We start from the raw sequence: 20761 nt of genomic DNA, 5'->3' as shown, positions 1-20761 counted from the left end.
TATAAATGGAATACAATGAATTGGAATAATGGTAATTTGAGGAATTAATAGAATGATATATGTATTTTTTAATTATATTTGAATTATTTCATTTCATTTATCTTCCTTTTCATCATGAATGATTTTCAACGTAATTCACATTTTATTCATATATCTCACATGAATGTTTGGAATTATTTTTTCTTTTTTCTATTTAACTCATAATTTGTTTGTGGGATTCTCATGAGTGACTAATTCCACATGATTTCATTCATAAAAATAGCATACCAGTTATAACTTATATATTTAAGAAAAACTTAAGGACTTCCATATATGCAAGCCAACGAGGTTTTCTTCCTCCTTTATCTTCTTTTCCTCTTCCTCTTCCTCCCTCCCTCTCTTTCTTCATATTCTTCATCCTCCTTCTTTTCTTCTTCTCTTTGCGATGTGCTATTGATGTGAATCGAATGTTCTATATTATCTATTTAACAAATGTAATATAGGATAATATCACACATTGTATGACGAACGGTGCGCAGATAAAGAGAAATTTGTCCATTTTATGCTAAATTATCATGAATCAATAACACATATTGATGCATGGCTATATTTTTAATTTCTCTTATGTTATGTACATTTCACTAATTCACCCTTTATAGTACAAGCAAAATCTGTTAGGGTATGGAAAATACATTCCTAATGAAACTTGGAAACTAGAAGTAACATCAAGTTTGAGAGGGAAAAAGAAAGGAAAAGAAAATAACGGTGCAGGCGATACATCAGAGCATTGATTAAAGTTTATAGTCCATATTTGTATAATTGATAATGTGGTGTTAGGACTTCTTATATTATCCATAATGTGTCACTGAGGAGTATATGGTCATCAAATAAATGTAGGAACTATTCTTGAATGATGATGAGGGGGATATTTTAGATATCAAGACAAAAAAAAAGAGTAAACTAAACTATGACATGTCTTGGCAAAAATATTTTATGACATGTAAGGTTAAAAAAAAAAAGTATTTATATAATATATAAAGAAACGACAGAAAAGTGTTCTTCTGAGTTCTGAATGTTTATTTTGATGAAGTTATACAAGTTTTCACAAACTAGTAGTGTATTTATTAACTTGATGCCGAAAAAAGAAAAATAAAACTTGATGCCGAAGGAATATTTTTCATTAGAAATTTTGATTGAGAGAGACATACAATTGATTCTTCTTGATTGTGTGTCTAACTAAAATCCCTTTTTAGGTCCAACAAATGTATACATATAGAGAGAGATAATCATAAACACTTTATCTTTCTTTACCCTTTTGGATCATGGCTATCACTCCAGGTCCTGATTGCCACTGCAACTGCCTGTTTCACCGATTCACCATCCATGCTTTCACAATCATCATTCTGGGAGATTGAAATTCTAAATCATTTGTGACAAATTATTATGAATGGACTAATATTTAACAATGACAACGGAGATTAGTGTATTTACATTTGATGAACCAATGGCATGCAAGCTAAATGAGTCCATACATGAAACCCTAGCTTCAACAACCTCAAGTCCAAGATCCTCAAAGGCTTCAAGAACACAAACCAACAAGCCTGCCTCATTCTTCCCTGACATTACTTTTATCATGAATCCCTTCTCTAGGGTTTCCACTGTAACCTATCGTCAGTACAAAACCCCAAAATCAACTGAAGCATTTTAATGTAAATGGGTCAAATACTCAAAGATATATGTTTATATACCATGTGACCGGTAGGATCACAGAAATATTTCTCAGACGTGGTCTCATTGTTGATTTTTTCAACTTTCTGCTTAAGCTTTTTGATATATTTTGATGCATCCACTATGATCGAGGTTTCACTTTCCTGCAAAACGTGTGATTCAAGTTTAGTCTGAGAAAACTTCCCATTTCAGTTAACACGTTTTGGCTCTTTTATTTTTCTTGTTATAAATATATTGTTGATTATGGTTAGAACGAAGTAAGTAACTAACTATATATTTAAGATAGATAGAAAAAAAATCAAATAACAAATATCACTAATTACTCAAAAGCCATATCCCAAAAAGTATTACATACAGTGAAAAGGAGTAAACTTTGATCTCTAATGAATGAAAGAGAGATATAGAGGTCACGGTTAAATTGGTAATTTGGTATGTACATACATGTCTGAATATGATTAACAAAATATTTACTATTTATGGTATATAGAATAGTACGACTGAATTGGTTATATAGTAGAGGTCGAATCATATCAAAATTAAAAAAAAAAAGCAAAGTTAAAAAGAGAGTGATGGAATCAATTACAGCATTAGAGTTAGTAATTGAACGAAGCAATTGAAACTTTTCACGAAGAGAGGAATCTCTCTTGTATTCCCTCGAAACCATCCTTCAAATTTTTAGCTTCTTCTCCTCTTGCCCTACGGTTTTTCTTCTATATATATATATATATTAAGAAAGAGAAATTAGAGATCAGAGTTTCTACAACGTTTATAGGATCCTCTCATCTCTCACATGTCTGCCTTACAGTCTGATCTCTTCATCGCTACAGAATGTGATACATACGGACAAATCCTTTTGGTATCTCGTGAATTACTTGATTGCCTCTATGTCTAGTCGCACGTTATTCTATATTATATATCTATACAATTTATACTTACGTGAGAGTACTTATAGACGAAAGTGAATGTGTAAAGATCAACACGTGTGAGGGTATATTCGATGTAATGATCTTGTATCTAGAAACAATTATTGATAGAACGTTGTCGAACTAAATGGAAGCGATAATAAGACCATCAACTATAGTCTTTCATTTCGAAGAAAAACATTAAAAAATGAAGGAAAACTTTCTGTAATGGTGCAGCATTTTGAGAAAAAAAAAGTTTATGAATAGTGTTCTTTCAAAGTTGAAGAACACCATTCACAAACTCATTTTAGTGTTAAATTTTTTATATATAAATTAATCCTTAAACTTTTTATAATTTTGTTTTATAACCAAAAATATTCAATTTTTATGCTTTATACTGTAAAGAAATTATTACCTTAGTAATACAATTATAAATTTATATAAATCATTATAACTTTTTAGAAACTAAAATTATATATATATAATTAATCTTTAGTTCAATAAAATTCTATTTCGGTAAAATTTGTAAGTTTTATAAAAATAAGCATTTTGGAATTAATCATAACTAGTAATAGTATAATATATTTATATATACATTTTTGTGGGAAAATTGGAAGAAACTATTAGAGCAAAATACAATTTCATTTTGAGTTTACTTTATTTTTTTAAAAAATGAGATAAACCATTCGAGATACCCTAAAGATAGAAGTACAGTAACTAACATGTCCTTCAAGATCTAACACACTATTTTTCTTCTTTATAAAAAAAAGGAAACCATCTCGTATACATGAATTTTTTAATATCCCCACAAAGACCAGTTTGGTTAAATTACAAAGTATCTCCAAGTTAGACATATAAATATATATATATATATATATATATATATATATATGAGACAAAACTTTGTTTAAATTTCGTAAACTTTATGCTTAAAACCAATTGATGATAAGTGAATTAATCTAAATCATTTGGTTTAAACGTCAAATGAAGGATCTCACGCCTCTTTGAGTTGATGACTCTTATAGGTTCATCCTAAACTAAATTCAATTTTAGAACCAGTAATATATTATTTTGTGAATCATCTTAGTTGGCAACAAAAAGACTTCAATACCATTTTCATGTGCTTCTAAATTAAAAATTAAACTAACTATCGATATGGACCGATCCAAATATTTTATATATTATTGTTGATCTATTTAAATTTCCGATGTGGGATCTCAATACCTTCCAATTGTGAACTGCAAATATTCAATTGCTTCTTCAGAATCTTCCATGTATAGTTAACCGGTTTCAGTTTTAGTGAGAACTGATTCGTATGCTTCTAATCAACATTTATCGTCCTTGTCTCTTTTTAATTGTTCTTGACAACTCATTTCACAGTTCTATATACATTTGTGCGTGTAAGTGATTCTTGAGTATATAAGGTTTCAAGAAATGAGGAGAGGACAAAAGTAAAAACGAAGAAGGGAACCGTGAGCTCGTAATGGAGCTGGAGGAAACAAAACTTTAAGATAATTATACATATATATAAATTATTGAAGTAGGAGCATCGAAAGAAGTGAAGGAAGAGGATAAAAGCAAACAGAAGAATGTTGTTGTGATTTTGGAATGCCTCCAAACACTCCTCACGGGGATATTTATGAGTTTCCCTCATCACTCTTATTGATCACTACCCAACATCTAATTGTTGTGTGTGTATATATATATATATATATGCTTTTATATGATATAAATATTACAATACGTATATGAACCTTATATATGTGCATGCAGACATAAAACATACATGTCATTTTTAACGAGCACCGATGCAATATGACAAATCTATTACCTTTACCTTTTCACTTTTTAATTATAAGATTTTGAAGATTATAGACAATTTAATCAGAGGATATAATTTCTTTTGACAAATTTGAGAATTATTTATATATATAATTTTTTCTAGAAATTTTGAAGGTAATAGATCAAATACTTCGCCAGCCTATACTCAGAGTCGGCCATCAATACTACCAAGACCATATAATTACAATGTAATCATTTATTGTCACGCTGAATAATGCAAGCAAAACTCAATTGGTACTACAACGTCGACTGAAAAAACTTCTTAAATTTGAATATACTTGAGGAAAGCAGGGAAGATATCATATCTATTTACACAAAATTTTCTTGATTACTACACATGCCGGTTTAAAAACATTCAAAAAGTACATGAGGAATATGTTTATGTAATCGCGTCTATGTTATAAAAATGTAATGAGTGGAGAATATGGAATTATCTATTTAATCCACAAGAACATATAAAAGTACCCATCAATTCACATGTGTGCCGATAAATCATCGTCACAAAATAACACTCTGCAATATAGACAAACCCTTTCTTCTGACGTATAGCCTACTCATACATATCCTACTATTTCTCATATTCTTCTACTTTTACAGTCTGCTTTCTGTCTTTTTAATTAAAAAGATAGATATGTAGGATTTTAATTGCTCGGATTTGCCAAAGCGTGACTTTTACTTCGGGAAGTACATTCATATTCACATGCACAATTTGACAATTTAAGAAAGTTAAAAACCCTTTTAATCTTTAAAGCTGAGAAATAAACGTTTTCGTTGCCCATAGAGGGTTAGTAGAAAGAAAGGGACGTGAGCAAGAGAGTTTGGACATCAAAATTTCACATGCAAAGGAGATGTTGTCTCTTCCAATATATTAGTACTGATGCGTATTAATCGTGTCATGGACTTGTGTCCACTCATTTTTATAAATATGTATGTAATAAAAGAAAATATATGTCATTTCTTCTTCTTCTTCTTCCATTACATTATGTATGTAATAAAAAAGAAAAAAAAAATATAAAAATGTTAGAAGGTCTCGTGTTTGTGACAGCTATATTTCCTTTGTCTTCTCTCCAAAGGTATTGTATTCCCTTGTCCGAATCAAATATCATTTCATGACACCTAAATGCACATATTTATAATATTATGAATTTAACAAAAGCTGAAAAAAACCCAACATTTTGCGTATAGGATACTAGATTAACCCATATCCACGTGATAAGAAACCATCAGACGTGTTCCACTGTTTTTGGGAAATGGTTTCGTGTCATGCTTAATTGTAGATCTTGATTCTTGACTATGAAACTGAGCAACTCAGTTCAATAGAACTTTTTACTGAAAAGTAATGTAGTTTGGAATTATAATACGACATTCTTTCTATCATTTACGGCTTTAATCCACATATACAGATATTCCTGGCACGATGCATCGTCCATGTTTAAGGTAGATGAGATTACAACCTAAAACTAATAGATGATATGTAGATTGGTCCGTCTATTTTATATATCACTAAAGATTCTTTTTAACTACCGATGTGGAGACTTAATCTCTAATACGTATTCCGAGATGATGATTTTTTTAGCGTCAATCTTGGAATGTTCGGACAAAGAACACTGAAGTCAGTCGCTAGGCATTCTGCTTTCAAATGGATGTGTTCTTCCGGTGTGTGAAATGGACCTGGAGTGCTTATTGTGGAGTTTTTGCTGCTTTCAGACCGTTTTGTATAGGTCTTTTGCGTGTGGCTCCTTGGTGGGTTCACGTCCGAATAAATGTTTGGTCGAGTTGATGCGGGTGCTTGGCCTCTTAGTGCTTGGCTCCTTGGTGACTTTCTGTTCGTGTTGGCGGATATTCAGGAAGTCTTCCGCTCTTTAAGAACGGTTCATCCGGGAGGCCATAATTATCGGGTTCTGACTTTCGTTGTAATTGTGACTCCTCTTTTTGCGGCAAGCGGTGAGTGCGTATTAGTTGAGGCCTCTTGATATTGGTTTCTGCCTGACACAATGTTACATCTTAGACTAGATCGAGTTAATGTTTAGGTTTTATTTTTCTTTCCTCTGCTTCTTTTTGCCATTGTACTTTTGTCAAAAACCTTGAAAATTAATAATAATTTCTTTACATTTTTATAAAAGAAATAAACATTGAAAACATATCCTTACACGGATGTACAAAAACGATACCCATTCCATCTGTGCCACTCTCTTCCAAGTGACAAAAAATTATCTAGAGAATTAGGTCACAGGGCAGCTTTGAGCTATATCAAACAATGTCACTCTTTTTAAAAAAAAAAAAAAAATTCCAGATAGCATATATACAAATAATAGAGAAGTGAAGAAAATATCTGATTAGGTTTTGTAGTATTCTCACAGCTAATTTTGAGTTTTTAACTAATCAGCTTACAACTTCTTTTTAAAATAATTAGTTTAAATTGGAAAAATGATTGTTGACTACATAAAATATTGGCCATTACATTACATGGCTAACTATGCAAACTAAACTAATGTATATCTAACTACACGAAGTATATATTATGCATGGCAACATCCCTCAACTTAACGATGTTATGTAGTTAACATCACAAGATTAATTTTATTCATCCAAAATTAATGTGGATGTCAGAGACCGTTTAAAGCTTATGTTTTTATCAATTAAAATATGATGTACCTGACGGGAATTTAACTAAATATGAAAGTTATATAAGATATTATTTAATTTTGGTTTTTAATTATTTTAATCTGTTTTGTTATTAACTCTTAATAAAATTTCTTTAACTCGTTTGATTAACTATGTGATATATACTTATTTGATCAATTTTTTATTATAAAACTTATTTCATGTCAATTTAGCAACTTTAATTAACATTTTATTTTTTAATATAAATTAAATTAAATTAATGGTTTATTTTATTTATATTTTCATAAACAAAAATTGCATCATTTAAAAATGTATCAAATAAATATATTTCACACAATTAATCAAACAAATTACAGAAATTTTATTAAAATTTCATAAGAAAACAGATTAAAATAATTAAAAAACAAAATTACATAATATCTTATATAACTTTCATATTTGATATAAATAAAATTAATAAAATTATATATTTTTCAAATACACTAAAATAAAAATGTTACAACACTACTTAAAAAAAATGTTAAAACATATTGATTTTGTAAATTAGATTTTGTTAAAAAAATATTTTTACGCTTTTAAAACGTGGGTTGAAATATCATTTAGTTAAATTACGGTAGGGTCGGTCATATTTTAATTGGTGAAACGAGATATTTAAACGATTTCTGATATCTACTTCAGTTTTTGGATGAACGAAACTAAACACGTGATGTTAACTACATAACATCATTAAGATGTTGTTATGCATAACTTACACTTTGCGTAGCTATGTATACATTAGTTTAGTTTGCATGGTTAGCCATGTGATGGCCAATATTTCATGTAGTCAGCAATCATTTTTCCTTTCTTATTCTATAAATATACTTCTGAATTACTCAAAATTTATGATAATATGTGTCTAAGTTCTTCTAGATTAAAATAATAATAATATCACCCTTGGAGAGATACATGATTTTACATAATGGCTTCGGGAAATTTGCAGAATCGAATTACTTTCCTTCTTAATTTTTACGATGAGAGCCAATGTTAAAAATGGGAGTAAAACAGTAAACAAACTCACAGTTATAGTAACGCGTGTAACAACGAAGGTGGTGGAGGAAAATATCTTGGTATCCCTGAGCAATTTGGAAGGAAGAAGACTGAGATACTGAAGTATGTCATTGAAAAAGTCAAAGCAAAAACACAAGGATGGCAAAATAAATTTCTAGCTCCAGGCGGTAAAGAAGTACTCATCAAATCTGTGGCCTCGAGACACCAGTATACCCTATGAATATGTTCAAATTGCCAAAGAGTGTTTGTGATGATATTAATAATATCTTGGCAAAATTCTGGTGGAGAAAGGATGATGGCAGCAAAAGAATGCATTGGTTTGCTTGGAATAGAATGAGTTTACCAAAAAAAGAAGGAGGAATGAGATTCAGAGATATTGAAAAATTCAATGATGCTTTACTTGGGAAGCAAGTTTGGCGTATCCTAACCAAACCAAACAGCTTGATGGCTCGTGTTCTAAAAGGGAGGTATTTCCCATCATCTTCTATTCTTACAGCACGAGAAACAAAACAGAGCTCCTATATTTGGAAATCATTACTACACGGAAGAGATTTAATAACAAAAGGAGTTTGTTTTGTTATTGGAAGTGGCAACGTGATTGATACTTGGAATGATCTTTGGTTACCAACTACACCCCCTAGGCCACCGGCACCATTATCTGATCAATCTGGAAACAGTTAGGTCTCAGATTTTATATGTCAAGGTCAAATGGAATGGAATGAGGAACTAGTTCGCAATACAATGACTCATGATGATGCTGAAGAAATACTTTATATTAAGTTGTGTTCATCATATGAAGTTGATCAACAAGACGGGGGATTATACCGTAAAATCAGGATACTGGCTTGCTACACATACTCCGAGTAATCACCACATCACTCCACCACCAAGTGATATACAACTCAAACAACTCATCTGGAACCTCCATACGACACCAAAAATAAAACATTTCCTTTGGAAGATGATCACTTTATCCCTACCTCTTGGGAGGAATCTTCAACGGTGCCATGTAACAAGTTCTGTGAAATGCCCTTACTGCGATCAGGAAAAAACAGCGGAACATCTTTTCTTCGATTGTAGCTATGCTCAAAACATCTGGAGAGCATCGGGTTATTCAAACAGTGGTTCGCTTCAGTCGCAAGGCACGCAAGAAGATAAATTAGGACTCCTACTCCATCAAGACTCTACAATACCAAACCAACTCAAACAATTACCTTGGTGGATACTCTGGTGCATATGGAAATGTAGAAACAAAACGGTGTTCCAACAGAAGTTAACTCATTTGCGACATTCTCTTCAAGCCGCATACTATGATACAAAAGAATGGCTAAAAGCACAACAATATCTTGATGCAGATCAGATAGGATAACCGCAAAGGACATCAACTCACCAACGAAATAACTGGACGAGACCTGATCCGGGATTGGTTAAGTGCAATTATGATGGATCATTGTACAACATAAACACACCAGTACAAGCTGGATGGCTGGTTAGAGATAGCATGGGTCTCTTTAAGGGAGCAGGACAATTCAAGACGAAAGCCACATAATGCCCTGGAGAGTGAACTACAAGCTTTACTTGGTGCTATGATAGTTTGTTGGAGTCAAGGATACACAAAAGTTATCTTTGAAGGAGACAATGCAAATGTCATCAATCTGGCTACAAGGAAAACGAAAAATATCGATGTCTTAAATTGGCTACGCGATATATGGGAATGGGAGCAAAAGTTCGATATCATACAACACATTTGGAAAAACTGGGGATCTAACTCATGTGCTGACTTGCTGGCAAACAACAAATACCAGGCCGAGAAGAATACATATATCATGCTTTTGTTCCCAATGTAATAAGAGATGCTATAACTATTGACTATTTCGATCATTAATAAAATCAGAATTTCGTGGAAAAAAAAATAATAATAACGCGTGTAACTAAGTTGGGCTTTACAAAACTAAAGCCCATATTCGGCCCACCTATATGAGTTGAAAAATCTTTTCTGCGAAAATCCGTCGAAGCAAATTCAATCGAAGACGAAACATTCGAAGAAGAATCGAAAGCAAAACCATCGGAGTTAATTTCAATAGAGAGTTAGGGGCATGGGTGATCATCTGGGGAGAGAGGAGGAATTCGAGAAGAAGCTGAACGGAAGGGGAATCTTCGGATCTAAGTATGAAGACGCTGCCGATCTCCTCGAGAAAGCTGCCAATTCCTATAAACTCGCCAAATCATGTAAAGTTTTCCTTTTTCTTTCTAGGTTTCTCAAAAAAAGATATGATTTGATATTAGGTTACTTTGATCCATTAGAGTTACTCATTGGGTCTAGCTAGACCTGTTTGATTGATATTAAAACGTATTATCTTCAGTGGCGGAGCCACATAGAACAAGGTGGGGGCCATTGAACCCAACAAAATTTAAGAAATTAGTGTAAGTTATTAATCCCAACCTATATGCCCCCACTGTAAATATTTTAGCTTAGTGTAGATGCCCCCAACAATATTATTCTCTGCCTCCGCCACTGATTATCTTGTTGATGTGTTCAGTATATGATTGTTTCAGGGGATCAAGCTGGAAAGGCTTATCTTAAACTTGCTGATTGTCACTTAAAGGTAAGTGCTCTTGTCCTAAGAGCATGATGCTTGATGAATGTGTTGAACTATTATGTAGTAATAATGTATATGATAGCATTTCTGTCTATTTGCAGTCGGACAGCAAACATGATGCTGCTAATGCCTATGCTGAAGCTGCTAAATACTACAAGAAAGTTGACACTAATGGTATGTAAAGAGATCACTAGAATATTTATATCCTAGAGATGATATTTTGTTAATTGACATGTCAGTGATACATTAGTAGTGGTTATCAACTTTTCTTTTGTGTGTTTTGTACTTTTCGCTATACATGTGTATCGTTGTCTTAACATAGCCATGATCTTGTATGCACTATGCAGAGGCTGCATCTTGTTTAGAACGAGCAGTGAATATATTCTGCGAGATAGGAAGGCTTAACATGGCAGCGAGGTACTATAAGGTACCATTTAGTCTCCTTTGAGCAAAATAAAATATTACGCTCTTTAAATACTCTCTTCATTGCTCTTTTTTTTTTTTACTTTTATGTATATTGGATCCAGTGGATATGTTTTCCGTACACTTCAGTAAGATTGGTGCGGATTGTTTTCTGTAATTGGTTTTGTACATTATGGTTTACAGGAAATTGCTGAGTATTATGAAGCCAGAAGATCGATCAGGCTATTGTTTACTATGAAAAGGCAGCTGAGTTCTTTCAGAATGAAGAAGTAACCACTTCTGCAAACCAGTGCAATCTAAAGGTGGCACAATATGCTTCCCAGTTGGAGCAGTAAGATTTATATAAACCTTCCCTTTGTTTTTGCTTTCTCATCCTTTGGTATTGACATACTTACAGTACTCAGCTGAATCTGTACATTGTTTGTATTCATGATGTTGTTCACTATGCACGGGCAGCAATTGTAGCTTTTTATTTACTTTCGTTTGGATGAATTGATTGATTGATAAGGGCTTGGTGTATTTTTGGCAGGTATGAGAAGGCAATCAAGATTTATGAAGATATAGCACGCCATTCCCTGGGGAATAACTTGCTTAAGTATGGAGTTAAGGGCCATCTTCTCAATGCTGGCATGTGTCACCTTTGCAAAGCTGATGTTGTTTCCATCACCAATGCTCTGGAGAAATATCAGGTTCGTTAACATCAGCATTCGTGCGTTGTCCTGTCCTTTCAGGATCTGTGACTTGATTTCTAACTTCTACTTTTCTGCAGGATCTGGATCCAACTTTTACAGGAACACGAGAATGCAAGTTCTTATCTGTAAGGCTTAAAAACTGAGTTTTGTAGTGATTATGAGAGTGTAGCTTAGCGTAATGTATGCTAAATCAAGTGTTTTTAATTCCCATGGATAGGATCTTGCTGCTGCTATCGATGAAGAAGACATCGCAAAGTTCACAAACGTTGTCAAGGAATTTGATAGCATGACGCCTCTGGTATGGGCTCATTGCATACCAACAAAGTTTGAAAAAGAATGTCCTTTTAAACCTTTTGTCTGAATCTTTATCATGGTTAAATGGTGTTGTTGCCAGGATTCATGGAAGACAACTATGTTGTTGAGGGTGAAGGAGAAGCTGAAGGCAAAGGAGCTTGAGGAGGATGATCTTACCTAAACATACCCTCTCTATCCATCCGGGAGCTTTTCTTATTAATCGTTGCTGGTGTGTATCTTCATTTGTGTTCATGTCACTTCATGTTCCACTCTTGGTTGATTTTATTGTGTCTGGTTATGAGTTTCTTAAGAGGTTTGGTCAAAAAATTGGTTTGTTTGATATCAAAAGACTACATTTGCTCTGCTTCTCATTACTTCTATGGAGATTTTCTTCGATTTATTTACATATAATAATTAATAAGAGTGTTCGTTCAGGCAATATAATATAGTAAGCTGGTTAACACAAGTTCTCAATGTCATCGACCATAACAAGCAAAGCAATGATAAAAGCATAATCCACTTCTGGATTTACACTAACACTAAAGTTATATTTCCCTTTGCAGTAACTTCCCCATGTAAACTTATGCGTAACCTGCAACCATCCCCACAACAACAAAAAGATTTCAATTCTTCACCAATGTCTTCTAACAAAAGAGAGATTAATTAAGAGATGTGTCTTAGTCTTTTTTACCCCTACCCCGGCGATGAGAGCATCAGATTTGAAAACTTTGAATGAGATATTTGAGTATCCACCAGAAGCATGAAAATCACAAGTACTGCTCTTCTTGATGTTACTGTTCTCAGCCAAGAAAACATCCACAGATGTTTTCAATGACATGGCTGAAGATTGCTGTACCGTGAACAGCAAGTCTTCTTTATCTTTGCTCTCTCCTCCATGCACTTCCCATTTCCTCTTCCACCTAATCCCCTGTACACATACATACACAATCTCAAGATAATACAATCTTAATGGCGGCTCTAAAGATTGAATGTTTTGTAAACCTTTTGGCGCATTGTGAGGACTGTGAAACCAGCTGGATCACGCATAACCCTTTTACGGTTAAACCCCCAAGCTTGTCCATCAATTTGCAGGAGGATATTCCCACTAGGATCAACCACTTGGTAATGATCTTTTGAGAAATTTATAACTTTCCTCTTCACCATTAGTTCCATTGGGTATGGATTACAGAATTGGTCGCCTACTACGCTTATGGGAGGATCTCCTACTTGCCATTCTGTTTTCTTGTTCTTTGGCATTGATTCTATATTTGAATAAATTCGAGAAAGAAGAAGAAGGTTGCAAAAGATTATGAAAGGCTCTTTGCTTTAGAGCCCTTGATAATCCTCTCCTTATGATGATAATTTGTCAAGAACAGTTTTCACATTTTCTTTTGAAATATATCAACTAGAAAACATATTTTGCAACTTTTCAAAATTGGTGTTGTTACTTTCTCTGGTTATGAAATCAGAGTTTTATTCTTAACCCTATATTGTAAAACCCAAAAATAAACTAATTCTTTAAATATAGAAACAAAATAACTAAGCAATCTGCTATTTCGAGGTTCAATCAGATTCCCAGGACACAAAACCGGATGAAGACTTCCTTGCCAAGACTGCTATAGCTTTCCATATAGAGTTGATTTTTGTTGATTGTTCTATTCTGATATGAATTTCATACCAGCTCAAGCATGAATATATAGAATAATTTTTTGATGTAACGATAAAAACTATTTGATTAACTTCAGAAAAAAAAACAAGAAAGTCATGGTTATTTCAATCACAAAATATGAAAGATTCTAACTTTAATCATACAAACCTCACATGTTTTGTAAGTTAAAAGCAGCTAAGGTAACAAAACAACCAATCAACCAATAAAGGAGACAAGCCCCAATAATACATAAAGAGGAAGACAAATAAAAAGTCAAAAAGTAAAATAAAATTACTTATGATATCAACTATTTTCCACGTAACCGAGAATCATAGTACATTTTGTCTTCCAAAATCTATAATATAATAGTTTCAGTTTCTTTCCCCCTAAGCTGTACACGTCGACAGTATGGGTCCTGCGTATTCTATTGTTTCACAAGTGGGCTTTGTGTGTGGTTTGTTTTTATTCGGGTTTTTTCACATGTTATTGGTTGGGCCCGTAACTATCTTCGTTGACGACTGCTAAGGTTTCATTTTTCTTCGAGATTGTTCTTCGACGAAGAGACGCTTCCTCGTCCGACGATATCAATTTCATAACTCATCTCATTGACACACACTTTCACTGCCACTGAAACGATTTGGCTTCTTCTAACGCTTCTCCAGTCTCCATTATATAGCAGCTTCTAAGGTTAGCTCTCGCTTGCTCTTACCTTTTCTCCTCTACTTTTTCTCTTTGCTTAACTCTGTAATGTCCGTTCCGAAAATGACTTCTGCAGTTTCTCCAGTCGCTAATGCCGTCGTCGCCCACTCCACTTTCAACACTCTTCGCCTCGGAAGAACTTCTTAGTTCGTTGTTGGTCGTCTCATCCGCTTTTGGGATTCCCGTAACATCAAGAAGAATGGGGAATTCATGGGGATCACGATTATCCTCCTCGATGAATTGGTACTGACTGTTGTATTATAGATTTGCTAGCTTTTCGTTTTTTAATTGATTAAAAAGTTCTAATATATGATTTTTTAATTTTCTTGCAGGACTCGGTTATTCATGGGTTCATTCCCACTAATCGGGCGTGTAACGGCCTTGGCCCGATGAACCTTATCAAATGCTTTACCCCAAACCTTTTCGTTCAAAAACTCTTATTAAAACTCAAATTGTCTTACATAAAACCAAACTCAACAAAACTGAAATGTCGAATAAAAACTTAAGAAGAAATGGTTGAAAGAAAGGAGTCATAAATGAAAGACTCGAGAAAACACTTGCACCATACGGACATCTACTCCCGCTCCCTCTCGGCCCTACCTGTAAAAAGAGGGGTGAGTACATAATACTCAGTGAGGGTAGGTTCTAGGAACCCACGAGCTCAACTCAGGAAGAGCAAACAATCACAAGTCATGAGCTAATAAGATCTATTACACAGAAACCCATACTACCCGACATGAACTAAAGACCCTACAATGCACATCCTTTTCATATTTTCGTCCTTTTCATCAGTGGGTAGCCCCAACTAGGCTTCTACCCCATATTCTTGTGGATTGGCCACATCTCCTATGGGTGCTTCCATATTCTTGTGGATTGGCCACATCTCCTATGGATACCTAGCGTGGACTACTACCCCACATACTTTCCTTAGACTCTCTATATGATCCCTTATTCATACTTATTCTTACATCTTTCACTTATAATTCACAACACGTCTCAACACCTTATCATCATATTCTTGACCACCCTAACATGCCTACGTTCTTATCACTTCAACACGTACTATCGTCTAGACAAGATCAATCACATATCACATCACACATACACACAATATCTAGAACTGATTAACAAAGGACTAAGTCCCATTGGTTACTCAGCATGAGGCAAGTTCACAGCCAAGTCCTCACCTTAGCTTTTTGCAGAAGTAGATCTGGATCTAGGTTTGGGGAACAGTCACTTCTCGAGATCTGATTTGAGAATCGGATTCACACAAGAGAGAGATGGGTTTAGAATCATTTTCCAATGACTTAGAGCTAGAGATCTTAGTTTTACCTTTAGGGTTCAGATCTCAGTTGCTTGCACAAAACTGAATCAAGGAGGCGGCGGCTAGGAGCTCGGTTGCGGCGGCTAGGGCTTCGCGGGCGGCTGGCGGCTGGCTTCGCCGGAGATGGAGTGGCGGCGGCTTGAGGCGGAGGCGGCGGCGGGGTTCTGCTCAGGCAGGGCTTCGTTTGCTGTCTCTCTTGTGGCTGAACCCTAGGGAAACTTCTCCTTTTATAAGCAATGGGAGGATGTCTAGGGTTTCTTCTCCTTGGGCCTCCTGCACTTAAGTTTCCTTTTGGGCCGGGCCCGGGATGTTACAATTCTCCCCCACTAGAAAAGGATTCATCCCCGAATTCTGGACCTCCTCCTGGTCCCGTTCCGCGTTTCCAAAAATCCCGGGGTAGTTAACCTTCAAATGCGACTCATGTTCCCACACATCCTCGTGGATTCCATCCCTCTCCCAACGTACGAGAACCATCTTTTCCTTTCGTCCCCGGTTATTTACTTCCTTTTCCTCCACAATCTTTATGGGTTTGCTAACCAAGGTCAAGTTACGTTGCGCATCCGTAGGCGGGTGCGGCAAGATCAGCTCAGGCTCCCTTACAACCTTCCGTAGCACGGAGATGTGAAACACGTCATGGAAATCTGATAGTTCCGGCGGTAGGACCAGCCGATACGCGACTGTACCAATCCTCTCCTTTATCACGTATGGGCCCATGTATCTGGGTCTCAACTTTTTCAACTTTCGGTTTGGGTCATTCCCTCGAGAGGTTCTCATTTTCAAGTACACCTCATCCCCTACTGCAAACTCTAGTTTCTTCCGGTGTTTGTCGGCGTAACTCTTCTGGTCCCGGTCGGATACTATGCTTACCGGTACCCCATGCAACTTCACTATGGTGTTCAGGTACTCTCGAGCTAAGTCCTCAGTCCTATCGGTGGTTCGTATAGGTAGTAAATGAGCCGTCTTTGTCAGGCGGTCTACTATCACCCATATAGCGTCCTTGTTTCTCGTGGTCCGTGGTAGCCCCGTGACGAAATCCATTGTCACCATATCCCATTTCCATTGTGGTAAGGGTAACTCCTGCAGCAGTCCTCCTGGAACTCCGCGCTCCGCCTTAACCAGCTGACAGGTCTGACACCGGGCTATCCACAAGGCGACATCTCTCTTCATTCCTTCCCAGTGATAGTACCGCTTCAGATCTTGGTACATTTTTGTCCGTCCAGGGTGAATTGCGAACCGTGATTGATGAGCCTGTGCCAGTAATTCGTCCCTCAAGTTCCCTCCCTGTGGTACGCACACTCGGCCTTTAAACAGGATAGTACCATTCCCAGCCGTACGGTACCCGCTCACCTCCTTGTCGACCATCCCTTGGAGTGTGGAGTCCGTTTCCTGGGCCTTACTGATTCGACTCAGTAGGTCAGCTTGTTCCACAACCTCTAACCCGGCGCCCTCCTCGTTCACGGTCGTCGCACAGAGGTGTAGTTTCGTTAAGGCCGTGGCGAGTTCCTGAGTTTCCTTTGCTCCGGAGATGTCTGATTTCCTTCGGCTTAAGGCATCTGCCACCAGGTTTACCTTCCCGGGGTGGTAATCGATGACCAGGTCGTAATCTGCTAGCAGTTTCATCCACCTACGCTGCCGTAGGTTCAAGTCTCCTTGAGTGAACACATATTTCAAACTCTGGTGGTCCGTGAAAATTTGCACCTTTTCTCCGTATAGATACGATCTCCAGATTTTTAATGCGAATACCACTGCTGCTAACTCTAAATCATGTGTCGGGTAATTAGACTCGTGTTTCTGCAGTTGTCTGGACGCGTAGGCGATCACTCTTCCTTCCTGCATGAGTACGCACCCCACTCCGACCCCGGAGGCGTCGGTGTAGACCACAAATGGCACCCCCGGTCTAGGTAGGACTAGTATTGGGGCTTTAGTCAGCATGTCCTTTAGTTGTTTGAATCCCTCCTCGCACGCCTCTGTCCATTCGAACCTAACCTCCTTGCCCGTAAGGCGGGTGAGTGGCCTGGCTATTGTGGCGAACCCTAAAACGTACTTACGGTAGTATCCTGCCAACCCGAGGAAACTTTGTACTTCTGTTGCGTTACTTGGTGTTGGCCATTTTATGATCGCGGTGATCTTCTCGGGGTCCACCGCTATCCCTGCTTCGGAGATCACATGTCCTAGGAACCCAATCTTACGTTGCCAGAAACTACACTTGCTAAGCTTAGCATATAACCCCTGCTCCCTTAACTTCTCCAGCACGATACTCAAATGGCGTCTGTGGTCCTCCCGGCTCTTGGAGTAAATTAAGATATCGTCGATGAAAACAATCACACACTGGTCCAGATAATCTCTGAAAATGTCATTCATTAGCCCCATGAAAGCTGCCGGCGCGTTCGTCAGCCCAAAGGGCATTACTACGAATTCGTAGTGTCTGTACCGGGTACGAAAAGCTGTCTTCCTAATATCTCCTTCGTGAATAGGGATTTGGTGATAACCTGAAGCAAGGTCGATCTTTGAGAACCAGATGGCTCCCTCCAGCTGATCCATAAGTTCGTCTGTACGGGGTAGGGGGTACTTATTTTTAACGGTCACCTTGTTCAATCCCCGGTAGTCGATGCACAGTCGAAGGCTCCCATCATTCTTCTTTACAAAGAGTACCGGCGCCCCCCAAGGCGAGCTACTCGGACGTATGAATCCCTTTTCCACTAGTTCTTCCAGTTGTTTCTTCAGTTCGGCCATCTCTGCAGTCGCCCAACGGTAGGGGGCCCTGGAAACCGGTGCGGTTCCGGGTTCTAGCTCAATCGTAAAAGCATTATTTCGTTGAGGTGGGGGTCCGCGTAATGGTTCAAACACATCTGCATACTCTGCTGCTACAGGGATATTTCCCAGATCTGGCGTTTCGGTCTCACCCACCATTTCAATAGTGGCTAAAAAGGCTTCTCCTCCTTTCCGGATTGCTTCTTCAGCATGGGCCATCGACACCACAGTTATTCCGGTCCTAGTTCTCATCCTCTGTACACGATTTGCCTCCCATCAAGCGGAATCCTAACGCATGCTTTGGCACACTCGACCACGGCTCTGTGTTGTGCTAGCCAATCCATTCCCAAGATCACCTCGTAACGCCCCAGTTCTAACTCCAGCAGGTCTCCGGGTAAATTCACTCCTGCGAGGATCACCGGTACTTCTTCATATCTTCCCCTCGTGGCCATTTTCTCTGTTCCTGCCGTCTCGACTCCCGTCACCATGGGGTTGAAGTTCCTCTTAAAGTCCCACTCACGCGTAAGTCTAGGGCTTACAAAACTGTGAGTTGCCCCGGTGTCGAAGAGAGTGAACGCTGTCACTCCTCCGACCGCGACAGACCCTACACAACACTAACGCTAAGCTACACGACTACTAACAGTTCTTTTCATATAACATAATCGTAGCGTTAAATCAAAACATACCCGCGATTGGTTCGGCTCCTTCGCGACCCTCGACGGCGTACGCTCTTGGCCCTGGGGCTTGCCCTCTCTGCTGTTGGGGTTGCGCCCCTTCCGCGTTTCCTCTTTGGAGTGTTGGGCACTCCCACGCCTGATGTCCCTCCTGGCCGCAGCGGTGACAGCGCCTGCGTTGGGCCTGTCTCTCCTTCGGGCAATCCCTCGCCATATGGCCGCGCTCGCCGCAGGCAAAGCATGCTCCTGCTCTGCACTCCCCCGCATGGAATCGTCCACACCTTTCATATGCGGGCCTTAACAGGGCAGGCTCAGCCGCGGGCAGTGCATCCCGGGGCCGTTTGGCACCCCGGTTCTGGGAGTTCTGGTTCTGTTTTCGTTCTTCCTCGAGCCCTGATTCCTGTTCTGCGGCTTTCTCAATCAGCTCATGGACATCACGATATTCCCTCACGTTGCAGCTATTCCTCAGTTCCACTCTCATGCCTTTGAGGAAACGGCGGATTAAGTCGTGATCACTCAGGTAGTGACCCGCAAATCTCCGAAGTCGGTTGAACTCGTCTCCGTAGTCTCGTACATTCCTTGACCCCTGACGGATGTCCTGAAACTTGCTTTCCATCGCGTCCATGGCTTCTAAGGGGAAGTACTTCCAATTGAATGCTTCCAGGAAATCATCCTAGGTCAGTCGTATCCCGTGTGACCTTTCGACCACTTCGTCCCACCACACTAGTGCGTCGTCCTTAAGATAGTGAGCAGCCAGGTCCCTACGGAACTCCGGTGGGCACCTTGCAGAAGCGAAGTTCCTCTCGAGTTGACGTCTCCTGTTATCCGCGACAATTGCGTCGGCCTTTCCATTGAAAAACTCTGTCTGCATACTCTTCATGTGTCTCAGCATGTCCCAGTAGTTGGGGCCTGGGGCTTGCACCACCGCAGGCGCTGCCGGGGGTGGTGGCGGTGGTGGCGGATTCTGGGCCGCCCCAGGTGGTATGGGGTTGTCCCCCGCCTCTGCGGCGGCTTCACCATTGGGCAATTGACCCCCATAGGCGTCACGGTATCTTTGCAGTTCTGCCAGGAGCGCTGCATTCACCACGTTCGGCATTTCCACTGGGTTCCCATTCTCGGGTGCGCCCTCTCTTCGGCTTTCTGCCTCGCTGGAGGCTTGAGACGCAGACCTGGTGACCCGTCGTGTCTCTCTCGGGATGGCCGCAGCTGGCCTTGCAACTCTGGCATTCTTGGGAGGCATTCTGTTGACAAGTGAAGGAGTATTAGCTACGGTTCTACTCGTATTCTATTGTCCACCGAGTGAGCTAGGAGTTCCGTCCGAGTGGTGCATTTTTTTTTTTTTTTTAAAACTCCTTTTTGAAACACTTAGAAAAACGTTCGGAAGAAGTCCTTTTGAAACCCTTTTTTTTTTTTTTTTTTCCTACTTCTACCCGACCCTGCCCTTCCCACCCGGGACAACACCGGGTGGGTTTAACCTGGCTCTGATACCAATTGTAACGGCCTTGGCCCGATGAACCTTATCAAATGCTTTAC

The 20761-nt window shown here is 38.3% G+C and overlaps 3 protein-coding genes and 1 pseudogene across 6 annotated transcripts; 1 reads left to right on the top strand and 3 right to left on the bottom strand.

The window, feature by feature from the left end:
• Nucleotides 1–1135: 1135 nt before the first annotated feature.
• On the bottom strand, nt 1136–2597 carry LOC125588898. Of its 3 annotated transcripts, none has more exons than XM_048760844.1 (4): nt 2291–2597; nt 1728–1850; nt 1471–1644; nt 1136–1340 (listed from the first exon to the last, which is right to left on the bottom strand). In XM_048760844.1, exons 1-4 carry the CDS (start codon nt 2369–2371, stop codon nt 1287–1289), a joined length of 432 nt encoding a protein of 143 aa, XP_048616801.1. In that variant the 5' UTR covers nt 2372–2597; the 3' UTR covers nt 1136–1286. The 3 variants fall into 3 exon arrangements, with proteins under 3 accessions (XP_048616801.1, XP_048616802.1, XP_048616800.1); XM_048760845.1 differs by having other exon boundaries at nt 1136–1398; nt 2291–2595; XM_048760843.1 differs by having other exon boundaries at nt 1136–1382; nt 2291–2590.
• A 7523-nt stretch (nt 2598–10120) lies between these two features.
• On the top strand, nt 10121–12530 carry LOC106402631 (annotated as a pseudogene).
• On the bottom strand, nt 12283–13609 carry LOC125588897 (protein LURP-one-related 14-like). 2 transcript variants are annotated; one of them, XM_048760841.1, is made up of 3 exons: nt 13135–13609; nt 12824–13060; nt 12283–12724 (listed from the first exon to the last, which is right to left on the bottom strand). In XM_048760841.1, exons 1-3 carry the CDS (start codon nt 13387–13389, stop codon nt 12590–12592), a joined length of 627 nt encoding a protein of 208 aa, XP_048616798.1. In that variant the 5' UTR covers nt 13390–13609; the 3' UTR covers nt 12283–12589. The 2 variants fall into 2 exon arrangements, with proteins under 2 accessions (XP_048616798.1, XP_048616799.1); XM_048760842.1 differs by having other exon boundaries at nt 12830–13060.
• Nucleotides 13610–18830: 5221 nt separating this feature from the next.
• On the bottom strand, nt 18831–19853 carry LOC125588438. Its single transcript, XM_048759776.1, has 3 exons — nt 19241–19853; nt 18911–19158; nt 18831–18842 (listed from the first exon to the last, which is right to left on the bottom strand). The coding sequence occupies exons 1-3, from the start codon at nt 19851–19853 to the stop codon at nt 18831–18833; spliced, it is 873 nt and encodes a 290-aa protein (XP_048615733.1).
• Nucleotides 19854–20761: the final 908 nt, after the last annotated feature.

This window comes from Brassica napus, chromosome C6, assembly GCF_020379485.1.
Source record: "Brassica napus cultivar Da-Ae chromosome C6, Da-Ae, whole genome shotgun sequence".
NCBI classification, from domain to species: domain Eukaryota; kingdom Viridiplantae; phylum Streptophyta; class Magnoliopsida; order Brassicales; family Brassicaceae; genus Brassica; species Brassica napus.
The sequence above is the reverse complement of the archived record's forward strand: the minus strand, read 5'-3'. Positions and strand labels throughout refer to the sequence as shown.

What these genes read in the sequence shown, in the direction of transcription:
- LOC125588898 (XM_048760843.1), bottom strand. Translation starts at nt 2,371, where the DNA reads ATGGTTTCGAGGGAATACAAGAGAGATTCCTCTCTTCGTGAAAAGTTT. An exon ending in CAATTACTAACTCTAATGCT is followed by an intron (nt 1,851 to 2,290) that starts GTAATTGATTCC and finishes CACGTTTTGCAG; the next exon opens with GAAAGTGAAACCTCGATCAT. An exon ending in GTGATCCTACCGGTCACATG is followed by an intron (nt 1,645 to 1,727) that starts GTATATAAACAT and finishes TACTGACGATAG; the next exon opens with GTTACAGTGGAAACCCTAGA.
- LOC125588897 (XM_048760841.1), bottom strand. Translation starts at nt 13,389, where the DNA reads ATGCCAAAGAACAAGAAAACAGAATGGCAAGTAGGAGATCCTCCCATA. An exon ending in TCCTCACAATGCGCCAAAAG is followed by an intron (nt 13,061 to 13,134) that starts GTTTACAAAACA and finishes GTATGTGTACAG; the next exon opens with GGGATTAGGTGGAAGAGGAA. An exon ending in CTCTCATCGCCGGGGTAGGG is followed by an intron (nt 12,725 to 12,823) that starts GTAAAAAAGACT and finishes GGATGGTTGCAG; the next exon opens with GTTACGCATAAGTTTACATG.
- LOC125588438 (XM_048759776.1), bottom strand. Translation starts at nt 19,853, where the DNA reads ATGGACGCGATGGAAAGCAAGTTTCAGGACATCCGTCAGGGGTCAAGG. An exon ending in AGGAGCCGAACCAATCGCGG is followed by an intron (nt 19,159 to 19,240) that starts GTATGTTTTGAT and finishes AGTGTTGTGTAG; the next exon opens with GGTCTGTCGCGGTCGGAGGA.